Here is a 12,312-nt window from a genome sequence, read left to right as displayed (position 1 = left end):
CCCTCGATGCCTTTTCCTCAGGAAAAGAAAACTCCATTCTTGCAGCTGCTCAGGCCAAACTCCTCGGCCGACTTCCTTGACTCCTCCCTTTGCCCACCCCGCACCCAATCCTGTCAGCCCCACCCCGGACACACGGCAAACTCCCCCAGTCCTCGGCAGCATTGCCTCCTGGACTGCTGTGCCAGCTTCTTTGCCCTTCGGTCTGGGTCCGCCTCTGTTCCCACCCCACCCTGTCCTGGCTAGTCTCACGCAGCACCTGCAGAACCCTCCGACTCGCACTACCCTCTGCTCCACACTCTCCGACCTTCATGGCTCCTCAAAGGAAAAGCCACAGGTTCCCTTGAATGGCCCAGCTGCGTCTGTACCAGAGGAGACAAGGCCTAGGCTTCCTAGGGCGGGCTGGCTGTGACCGCAGCAGAGCTGGGCGCTGTCAGCGTTAGTCACCACTGGCTGCTCAGGGCCTGGCCTGTAGAGGGAGCGCCGTGCACACAGAGCACCAGACAGGCACTGTGTCCGTTTCAGCGCTGGACGAGTGACACCACTGTTTTGATGCTCTTATTGTTATGCAGAATGAACTGAATTCAAAGACCAGTATGCAGAGAAACAATTAATATATATGGTCACAATTAACCTTGGAAGTTCACTACCAGGAAATACTTGATGCGGCTTCTGGAGAGACAACTCTGCCCAGCATACAAACAACACGCGTATGAAATACTAGGACTAGTAAGCGTACCCACGCTGGCAAAAAGTTATTTTGCTGGTGGGCCCAGCTGAATGTGAGAACACGAGCCACTGTGGTGAGACTCCGCGGTACCCAGGGCAAAAATCCAAAGCTCTCTTCATAACCATGGATCCAGGCAGCTACCCCAGGTGGCAGCAGCGCCGTTACTTTCAAAACCAGCTTCATTGTGCCGTGGCTGGTGTAGGTCAGTGGATTGAGCACCAGCCTGTGAAGCAAAGGGTTGCCAGTTTGATCCCCAGTCAGGGCACATGCCTGGGTTGCAGGCCAGGTCCCCAGTAGGGGGTGCACAAGAGACAACCACACATTGATGTTTCTCTCCCTCTCTTTCTCCTTCCCTTCCCCTCTCTCTAAAAATCAATAAATAAAATCTTTTTTTAAAAAAAAGGGAGAATCAGAGGCCCGGATATATTTAACAATATCGCACATGTACACTATCTACTGAAAACAGAAACAAAACATACAGCTTAGGAAAACATCATTTAAGGACCAGCACCCATCTGGGGGAGGACTGAGTCACAGCACCAGGCCCCTTCACAGGCCTCTTTACTTACTGCCTTCCAAACGCAAAACCTGATGGAAAACGAGTTCCCAGAGAACTGTGTGTTATTAGCAAAGGCAGTGCCCATGAAGGCCACGCTCTCCAAAGGAATGAACTTCAACTACGCACACACTCCACAGGTGCTGACAAACTTTAATCAATGTACTAAAACTAAATTTTGGCACAACTGTTTCCATACTATGTTGGTAATGTCTCTACTGAGCTGAGTGGTTCAAGAGCTGTGCTGTCAGGTGGGGTACGACCTCCAGCCAGGGCAAAGTGGGGGCAGAAGGTCACATACAGGGACGCAACAGTGGAGTTGGAGAAGGAAGCCGTTCTACTTCAGCCAGGGGGCAGTGAAGAGCCCACTGACCATGGAGGCTGTGGTAGAGACCCCAGCACTGCAGCTGGGACCGTCGTGCATGCACAAGTGATGGGAACAGAATTCAGCGCAGGTATAATCCTACTATCACCGCTCCCTGCCCACCTGCACTGCCTGGCCCACTGTCCTGCAATTAGGCCATGGGCATTTTAATCAATTAGATGGTGAACTTGTTCGCAGCTTTTGACTTGGATCATCTGACAGTGACTGTGAAGACTCAGCCTCTGGCCTTGGTGGGAAAGCTGAGCCCAGAACCACGAACAGGACCATCCTCAGGACTCAGGACACGGACAGCATACCCATATGCAAACATTCACTGTGGCCAAAAGGTAAAATAAAACACCTGCTTTATAACCTCCTGTGTAGCCTCTTTGCTTCTTTCCGTTCATTGAAGCCTCTGGGCAGACTCCAGACCGAAAAGCCAGGGACACACAGAGAGCCCACAACTCGCACCCCACCAGCAACTGCTTTTTATTGTCTCAGGCCATAACCGAAGATGCCCGTGTCAAATTCTTTCCACTGGTCCCTGAGAACCAGGAGGGCTGGCGTGAGGCACACGCAGCAGCAGGCAGCTCTGGAGCAGGGCTGGAGGGCTTCCTGCTTCTTCATTCATTCCCCAACCACTCACCAGGCTCCCAGTACATACCTGGCACAGCGACCTCCTCAGCTGATTTTAGTAAGATGTGAAAAACCACCACTATTAGGAGAAAACAACATTTTTTTTATAAAATGAGAAGGAAATAATAATCTAGGACAAACATGCTTCACTGGGTTTGAAAACAAAAATCCCACCTTGACGGGCAGGCAAAGGAAAGCTTTTTTCCAAAGCAACCACGTAAAGAACCATAGACCACCACCAGCCACTCCCCTGGACTGGCGCTGTTTGCACCTCCCGACAAAGTCTTGGGGCACGTGGGGGCAACACAGGCACGCAACACAGCAGCTGGGGTTGGTGGGGCTGAGATCAGGGCCGACTCCGCATTCTTTCACAGGACGCCGCAGTGGCCTTGTTTCCCTCAGCCTCACCCACAGTCAAAGGCCAGAGTCATTTTCTCAGTGACTGGGGTCCAAAGCAGAAATAAGATCCTTTCCCCAACGGAAACTCCCTACTCCTATTTTCCTCCCAACCATGACTCAGCAGCTTCTTTGGATTTGCTCAAAGAATTTACCTGAACTAACCTCTCCCTTTTAAAAACCACCTGCACTCTGAATTCCTTTAAAAGCTCCAAATGACTTTACCAATCGACTCCCTTCAGCCCCACACAGAAAACGCTTCTGGGTAACTGTCTGACCACCCCCTTCTCTCTGAGAACCTCTGGCCACTCACAGCCCCGGCTGAAGGACCAGACATCCAGACCGCTCTGTCCCCCTCCCCGCAGCTTCTCAAACCAGGGGGTATTCCTGCCCAAGCCCAGCCAGTAAGATTTTCTTAACTGCACAGAGATGGGCACCTGCTGTCAGTGGTCACGCCGGGCTGGGGCCGGCATGGCCCTTTCTCCACCATCTGTGTGCTGAAGCTGAGAAAGCCAGACATGATGGGGAGAGGGAATGACCCAGAAGCAGACAGAGGTGCAGAGGAGGGGCCATGGGTCAGGAGAGAGAAGGGTGGGGTGCATCCGACCTGTCCGGATCCCTCGGAGGCCGGCGCAGTTCCTGCGCTAGGTTTCATGAGACCCTCTATGTAGAGTCCCATTTTTCCTTAAACTATGTCAAGTACGTTCCTACTCTTTGTAAAAAAAAAAAAACGGTGCCTGTGAGTGGAACAGCCATGTGAGTGGTAACTTCCATTTCGTATCCCACAGTCTAGGAGGCAGCAGCTTCAAGAAATCAGAAGTCCATCAGCAAATGAGTGGATCCAAAAACTATGGTACATTTACACAATGGAATTCCACACAGCAGAGAGAAAGAAGGAGCTTATACCCTTTGCAACAGCATGGATGGAACTGGAGAGCATTATGCGAAGTGAAATAAGCCAGACGGTGAGGGACAAATACCATATGATCTCACCTTTAACTGGAACATAATCAACAGAAGAAAAAAGGAAACAAAATATAACCAGAGACATTGAAGTTAAGAACAATCTAACAATAGTCAGGGGGGAGTGGGGAGGGGACAGTGGGGAGAGGGCATTACAGGAACTACTATAAAGGACACATGGACAAAATCAAGGGGGAGGGTGCAGGTGGGGGAGGGAGGGGGGTTTGGCTGGGGTGGGGTGGAGGGATGGGGAGAAAAGGCATACAACTGTAATTTTATTGCCAAACAATAAAAATTAAAAAAAAAAAAGAAATCAGAAGTTATAAAACCAAAGGGGTGGGAGAGAGGACGACAGTGGGGAAAGGGAAAGGAGGAACTCCTTAAAGGAGAGTTCGATTCTGTTGAAGAGAAATTTGTGGCGGGTGCTCATTCTGTTAGGCTCTAGGAGATGAAAAGATGGGCAACTCACAGTCCTGGCCCCTGAGAAGCAGTCCTACAGGGAAGACAACAGTGAGCAGCGGCACTTTCGGGGGGGAGAGGGGCCAATGCTGGTGGTACGCACGCCAGTCCCAGCTGCACGCTCTCCCGGGCAGTTATGCACAGGGCGAGAGCACGCAGCTGGGAAGCCCTGGGGGAGCTTTAACAGGCCCGGGCACTGGGGGCAGCCAGCAGGACAACTGGATTATCAAGTGTGCCAGTGCTGGTGAGCCCCACATCAGACTGTTAGCTACTTTAGTTCAGGGCAAAGTTTCTGGAGGTAGGGAACCTCTCTGGGCACCCTGTGTGAATCCTCTCAATTTAACTTGGCATCACAAAGGCAGTTAAATGGTACTATCTCAAGTAGAATGGTAAAAGCAAAACAATTTTCTAAGTATTAGTTATGATATCAGAGATTACAATTTATAGTGAGTAATAAAATAATTCATAGTACTAACTTAAATGATTATATTCTAACTCTATTCTGTTATTTCAAGATGCTGAAGGACATGAGAAATATTTTATATGAAACATTAAAATGTTAAATGGCTACCCCACTTCTAGGAATATATCCCAAAGAAATGATATGGGCCATGGAAAAGCCACACATGAAAATATCCCATACAGCAAGCATAACAGAAAATCAAGAGTGAGCTAAATATCCAGTAATAAGTAGTGTATTATAGTGCTGTTGGAATGTTATTTGATGAAATACAACTTGTCTCTAAGAAGAATAAAGATGACATAGTAACAAGATGAAATATATATTAAATAGAAAGAAAGAAGATAAAATTTTGCATATACTCTCATTACAATAATACATATAAAAGAATATATTATATAAAGCTATATATGTATATAAAATACCTTAAAGGAAAAAGTGATGTTTATGTTAAAATGGAAGATAATGAGTAATTTTTCTAAGTTTTTTTGTCAAAATGTTATATTTATAAACTTTTTATTTTTTAATAGATTTTATTTATTTATTTTGAGAGAGAGGGGAAGGGAGGAAGAAAGGGAGAGAGAGAAAAACATCAGTATGTGGTTGCCTCTCACACACCCCCTACTGGGGACCTGGCCCGCAACCCATGCATGTGCCCTGACTGGGAATTGAACCGGCGACCCTTCGGTTCACAGGCTGGCGCTCAATCCACTGAGCTACACCAGCCAGGGCATATATCTGTAAACTTCAACAACACTCTCCCCACCTTGTTCTCCTCTTAAGCACTAGAAATAAAATGGAGACTTACTTCATCGGAGGCAGATCGGAGACACTGGACAGCAGCCTGTTTTTTCATTTCTTCTAGAGTTAGATCTGAGCACTTTTTCTTACTCTTTCCCCATTTCTTATAAGCTCCTTTTTCCCAGCCCAGGAAGATGTCATTCTCCTAAAATAAGATTGGAGAAGTTTCCATGACTGTGCATAAATAACAAGTTTCAAACACCATTAGTTTCCACACACTGACACACACGTTCCCCTACCAAACATACTCATTCATGAAACGGTGCGCACGAATGAACTGGGGGCGCACAGAGCCCTGTCAGCCGGAGTGCTCGGGGGTGATCCGCCGTCTGGCGTCTCTCACTGAGATTGCTGCTCACTTACGGTCTTAATAAATCTGGCCCACCTATGTTTACAGTAAGTCCTAAAAGACAACTCAAGACACCTGTGTGGAAATTCAAGCGTTATTTAAATTTCAGTACGAGTCCAAAAGTATATACACAATTAAATGACCTCTCTTCTTTACTGCCCTGGATTTAACAATTAAATGGTTAAATTTCTATCTCTATATCTTGTAGTCTAAAAAAAAAAGATATATTTTATGTTAGTATTTAAAGTTTGTTTTTCCCTTGATTTTATATGCCTATTATAAAAATCTGAAGAAAATCTGAAAAGCAGGAAGAGGCAAAGCAAGCAAATCATCCATGACACCACCGCCCAGGGCCAGCGGAACAGCACGGCCTGCTTCACTGGGTCTCCTTGTGCTTCAAAACACACAGGGGGAGTCACACCATTTGTACACATTTTGTGTTTGACTTAACATATTATACTGTGGACACTACTCCATGTTACTGCAAATTCTTTGGCTACATAATATTCCATGATGTTAGGTTTACTTAACTATTTCCCTAAACTGGGACTTTTTCAATTTAATATTTTTAATTGTGTTACTACTTTGTTTTGTCATTTAAAAAGCCTTTATTTGACAGATTATGACTTGAAGCCAGTGGACAGACAACAAGAGAATAAAAATTAAAGAGACAGACAACAGCAACACTAAGGAAACTTCTTCCAAGGGCCTTGGCCTCCAGTGGGCCCTCAGGAAGTAGACACGAGCAAATGAGACAAAATAAAGAGAAAAAGCATGATAATAATTCATTCAAAAGATTCTTAAGATCAAATCATATACCACCAGAATTAAGAGTGCAGGAGCGCACTTGTCACTTCTTAGGCACGTCTGCCGACCTAATGAACCTGAAACACCTGCTTCCTGGCTGAGTGGCGTCAGCCCCCCTTTCCAAGGGAAAACGTGTCTGGTGGCCACGTGAGAGCCGTCCAGGTGTTTCCGCTTCTCTGACGTGCGCAGGACTGCCCCTGGAACTGGCTGTTCCCTATCGATGACATCTTCTGGGGACAGCACTTGTCCTTTGACAGGGACAGAGGACAGAACTGTGATGGTATGGATTCGAGGCTTCTGAAGGCAGAGGGAAATTATTTTTCTCTGTTGTTCGTAGTGTATAAAACAAGGCAGAAACATCATCTGTGCAACTATTGACAACGGGCCTCCTTTCCCTTCGAGCTGCCGAGACTGGCTCTTTCTCTGTACTGAGCACTGACAGCGCGGCTCTCTGCGGAAGCTGTATTAGAGCTCAGCACAGGCAGCACACACTCAAAGGCCCTAATAAAGTTTTACTGCAAACAAAGGACTTTCAAAGTTCACGGGACATGCAGGCAGTCCTTCTGGAGGGTAGTTCGACGATGCACCCCAACATCTGAAACATGTCCACGCACCTGCAATCTGATAATTCTACTTCTGGGGACTGACCCTCAAGAAATAATCACCGAGGGGTGCACAACTTTAGCTGCAGTGACAGCAAACCGGAAGAAGCAACCTAAAGGTCAAATGAGGAGGACGTGGTTAAATAAGTTATGATTCATCCAGCTGGCAAGATACTATGACCACTAGAGATTATGAACATATTTATGGACATGGAAAGCTATCCACAACATGTATAAGCAAAGGAGATCACACAACAATCTAGTCTCTGTTTCGTTAACACCACCCCCATCTCACTGTCACTTAAAGGCCTGGGAAAACGGCACGAAGAGGTTACTGAGCAGCTTTCGTGCTGAGTAGGAGACTTAATTCTGTAATTAGGTCATACTCCTTTAGTTGTCAAAAGTTTTGGGTTTTTTGTTTTTGTTTTTTAATCCTCACCTGAAGATATGTTCATTGATTTTAGGGAGAGAGGAAGGGGGTGGGGAGAGACAGGGGAGACCATGATGTCAGTGAGAAACATGGACCAGTGGCCTCCCACAAACGCCCTGACTGGGGATCGAACCCACAACCTAGGTGTGTGCCCTGACCGGAGATCGAACCCACAACCTTTCACTATACAGGAAAACGCTCCAACCAACTGAGCCACCCAGCTAGGGTTTGTTTTTTAATGAAAAGCTCAGAAGTCAGGAACAGAGAAATGAGAAGAGCTCCCGGAGGGCGGCACCAGCTTCATGCTTCCTGTCTGGCACGCCTGTGTTCACACATGGACCATCCACTCATCCAGCATCTGTGCCAGTGTCCCTCTGAGCACCAGGGCTTGTAAGAACAAATACAGGCAGCCCCTGCCTGCCAGAGGCCCACAGTCCAGTGTGGAATGAAGACCTGGACCGGACAACTGCGGCGTGATTGTTGCTGTTATATCTGTCTGTGGGAAGCACTTAGGAAACACAGGGTGCACACTTTCCCTTGGCCGGGTTGGCAAGTAAAGGCTAGGCTTCCTCAGAAGGAAAGGTCGCTGGAGCGGAGTCTTACAGAGAGAATGGAAGCCTGGGGGAACTGAGTGGTACAAGGCAGAATCAATGAGCTGAAGCCACCAGTTGCGAACTTTTCCTATATGGGCAAAGTAGTAAATACTTTAAACTCTACAGGTCAAGAGGATAAATCAAGGGTATAACAGCAGGACTTCCTGCCAAGATGGAGGCGTAGGTAGACACATGTGCCTCTCACACAACCAAAAGAAGGACAACAAATTTAAAAACAGAAAACAACCAGAACTGTTGGAAAGTCGAACTGTATGGGAGTCTGACAACGAAGGAGTTAAGAAGACACATTCACCAGACCGGTAGAAGGGGACTCACAGTCAAGCGGCAGCTGGCAGAGTGGGCGGTCCCACACTCGTGTGTGGACAGACTGGGAGGAACCACTGGGGACTGAGACAGACCCACGACCCAGGGCTCCAGCGCAGGGAGATAGAGCCTCAAAACCTCCGACTGAAAACACCCGTGGGGGTTGAGGCAGTGGGAGAAACTCCCAGCCTCACAGGAGAGCTCGTTGGAGAAACCCACAGGGTCCTAGAATGTACACAAACCCACACACCTGAGAATCAGAACCAGGAGGGCCCAATTTGTTTGGGGGGGGGGGGTGAAGACTGAAAGTCACTGAGAGCTGAGCAAGTGGCACTGTTCCCTCTCAGAACCCTCCCCCACAAACAGCATCACAACTCAGTGATGTGTGTTGCCCCGCCCTGGTGAACACCTAAGGCTCCACCCCTTACTACGAAACAGGCACTCCAAGACAAAAAAGAAAAAAAAAAAAAAAGGCCCAAATGAAAGAACAGATCAAAGCTCCAGAAAAAATTCAACTAAGCAATGAAGAGATAGCCAACCTATCAGATGCACAATTCAAAACACTGGTAATCAGGATGCTCACAGAATTGGTTGAGTATGGTTGCAAAATAGAGGAAAAAGTGAAGGCTATGAAAAGTGAAATAAAGCAAAATATACAGGGAACCAACAGTGACAGGGAGGAAACTGGGACTCACATCAACAGTTTGGAGCAGAAGGAGGAAATAAACTTTCAACCAGAACAGAATGAAGAAACAAGAATTCAAATATATGAGGAGAGGCTTAGGAACCTCCAGGACAACTTCAAACATTCCAACATCCAAATCATAGAGGTGCCAGAAGGAGAAGAGGAAGAGCAAGAAATGGAAAACTTATTTGAACAAATAATGAAGGAGAACTTCCCAATCTGACAAAGGAAATAGACTTTGAGGAAGTCCAGGAAGCTTAGAGAGTCCCAAAGAAGTTGGACCCAAGGAAGCACACACCAAGGCACATCATAATTACATTACCCAAGATTACAGAAAAGGAGAACATCTTAGAAGCAACAAGAGGAAAGGAGAGAGTTACCTACAAAGGAGTTCCCATAAGACTAACAGCTGATTTCTCAAAAGAGACCTTACAGGCAAGAAGGGGCTGGAAAGAAGAATTCCAAGACATGAAAGGCAAGGACCGACATCCAAGATTACTCTATCCAGCAAAACTATCATTTAGAATGGAAGGGCGATAAAGTGCTTCTCAGATAAGGTCAAGTTAAAGGAGTTCATCATCACCAAACCCTTAGTATATGAAATGTTAAAGGGACTTACATAAGGAAAAGAAGATCAAAACTATGAACAGTAAAATGACAACAAACTCACAACTATCAACAAACAAACCTAAAAAAACAAAAACAAATTAAGCAAACAATTAGAACAGGAACAGAACCACAGAAATGGAGATCACATGGAGAGTTATCAGCAGGGAGGAGGAGGGGGAGAATGGGGTAAAGGAACAGGGAATAAGAGGCATAAATGGTAGGTATAAAATATACAGCGGGAGGGTAAGAACAGTATTGGAAATGTAAAAGCCAAAGAACTTACATGTACGACCCATGGACATGAACTAAGAGGGGGGAGGGATGCAAGCATGCAGGGCAGAGTGGAATAAAGGGGGGGAAATGGGACAACTGCAATAGCATCATCAATAAAATATATTTTTTAAAAATCAAGGATATAATGCAGGTAATTTTACCAAATAAATAAATAAATGAAAGTTCACAATGATTTATTGATGGGATTCAAAATAGAATTCAGTACAATTTTTGTAACACAGGTCTACTAAGTAGAAGAATAAAATTCCTTTTGGGGTGAGCTAACATTTGCTTAATCAGGACTCAAATTTAGGGTTCTCTATCATCAAAATCAACAGCAAATGTTCATCTGTTCATGCTCATTTTTCAAAATAATAGCTTTACTGACATATAATTCACATACTATAAAATTTGACCTTTTAAAGTGTACCATTCAGGGCGTTTCAGAATAATTCACAGGGTTATGCAACATCACCACTATCTAATTTAATACATTTCTGTCTCCCCAAAAGGAGCCCTGCAGCCGCCAGCAGTCACTGCCAGCCCCTCCTCTGCTGTCTCTGTGGACTCGCCCACTGTGGACATTGCAGAGAAATGGACTGTACACTAAACAATCTGTTGTGTCCAGCGTCTTTCACTTAGTGTGACGTTTTGAAGGCTCACCTGTGTTGGAGCCTGGGTGAGTACTTCATTTCCTTTATGACTGAGTAACAGTCCTCTGCATGGATGCACCTGATTTTGTTTATCTGTACGCCCTTGATGGACATTTGGGCTGTTTCCTCCTCTTGGCTATTATGAATGCTGCTGCTATAAATACTCAAATACAAGGTTTTGTATGGATGTGACTTTCAATTCTCTTGTTACAACACCTAGTAGAATGCTGGGTCACAAGGCAACTCCATGTTTGGCCTTTTGAGGAACCACCAGGCTACTTTTCAAAGCAGCTACACCATTTTACAATCCCACTGGCAAGGTGTGAAGGTTCCACTTTCTCCACACCCTCGCCAGCATTTGTTGTTGCCTAGGTTTTTTATTCAGCCATCCAGGTGGGTGTGAAGTGCTATCTCATCGTGGTTGATACCCCTAAGGACTCATGACAAGGAGCATCCTTCCGTGACCTTCTCGGCCCTTTGGAAACTTGTCCATTCAGACCTCTTGCCCATTTTTAAAGTATCTACTACCCTCAATACATATCTCTTATCAGCTATATGATTTGCAAATATCCTATCCAATTCTATGGGTTGTCTTTGTACTTCCTTGATGATTCCTATGAAGCACAAAAGTTTTTCATTGTGATCAAGTCTAATTTATTGATGTGTCTTCTTTGGCTGCTTGCACTTTGGGGTCCTATCTAGGAAACCATTGCCTAATCCAAGTCACGAAGACTTACTCCTACGTTTTCTTCTAGGTTTTATAGTTTTAGCTCCGACACTTAGGTCTATAATCCATTTGAGTTAATTCCATGTGCAGCAGGAAGGAGCAGTCCAACTTCCTTCTTTTGCATGTGGTTACCCTATTTCCCAGCACCTTGTGTTGGAAACACTGTTCTTTCCACACCAAATAAAAGGGTTTCATTTCTAGACTCTCAGTACCACAATGTCTTAATTATTGGAGCTTTGTAGTAAGTTTTGAAATTGGGAAGTGTGAGTCCTCCAACTTTGCTCTTCAATAATTTTTTAGGCTGTTCCGAATCCCTTACATTTCCATATGAATTTTAGGATCAGCTTGCCAATTTCTGCAACAAAGGCAGCCGGGACTGTGACAGACTGTGATGGACTGTGTTGGAGCTGCGTTGGATCACCAGGTGGGAGAGTATCTGCATCTTAATGAAATCTTCTGATCACAGATATGGGGTGTTTCTCCACTTGTTAGGTCTCCTTTGATTTCTTTCAATGAGGTTTTATATTTTTAGTGGGCAACTCTTAAACTTTTGTTCAATTTATTCCCAAGTATTTTAATTTTTTTTGACACTACTGTAAATGGAGATTTCTTAATTTCACTCCTTAGGATTGTCTATATATAAGAATATGTCATATGTCAACAGATGTTTTTAGTTGGTCCTTTCCAATCTGGAGGTCTTTTTTTTCTTACCTAACTGCTCTGATAATGCTGATTTATAATAAGATTTTCCCTATTGTAGTTCATCTTTGAAAATGTCTTCAACAAAGCTACTGCCAAATACTGATATTAACTCCCAGGCACGAGTTTAACTGAACACATTAATTCTTAAAAAGCATTTGTAAAGATCTGTCAGTGTTTTCTCTTGACACCGCCTTTG

At 45.2% G+C, this 12,312-nt stretch overlaps 1 protein-coding gene across 4 annotated transcripts in view; it reads right to left on the bottom strand.

Moving 5' to 3' along the window:
- The window catches only part of LOC112316798 (TBC1 domain family member 14), a 168,565-nt gene that overhangs the window by 117,551 nt on the left and 38,702 nt on the right, over positions 1–12,312 (bottom strand). For all 4 annotated transcript variants that reach the window (XM_053922485.2, XM_053922483.1, XM_053922481.1 and 1 more), the window contains exon 3: positions 5,370–5,507. In XM_053922485.2, coding sequence (XP_053778460.1) covers positions 5,370–5,507 — 138 coding nt within the window. The remainder of the gene's footprint in view (positions 1–5,369; positions 5,508–12,312) is intronic.

Source organism: Desmodus rotundus, chromosome 4, assembly GCF_022682495.2.
Source record: "Desmodus rotundus isolate HL8 chromosome 4, HLdesRot8A.1, whole genome shotgun sequence".
Lineage (NCBI taxonomy): Eukaryota > Metazoa > Chordata > Mammalia > Chiroptera > Phyllostomidae > Desmodus > Desmodus rotundus.
The sequence above is the reverse complement of the archived record's forward strand: the minus strand, read 5'-3'. Positions and strand labels throughout refer to the sequence as shown.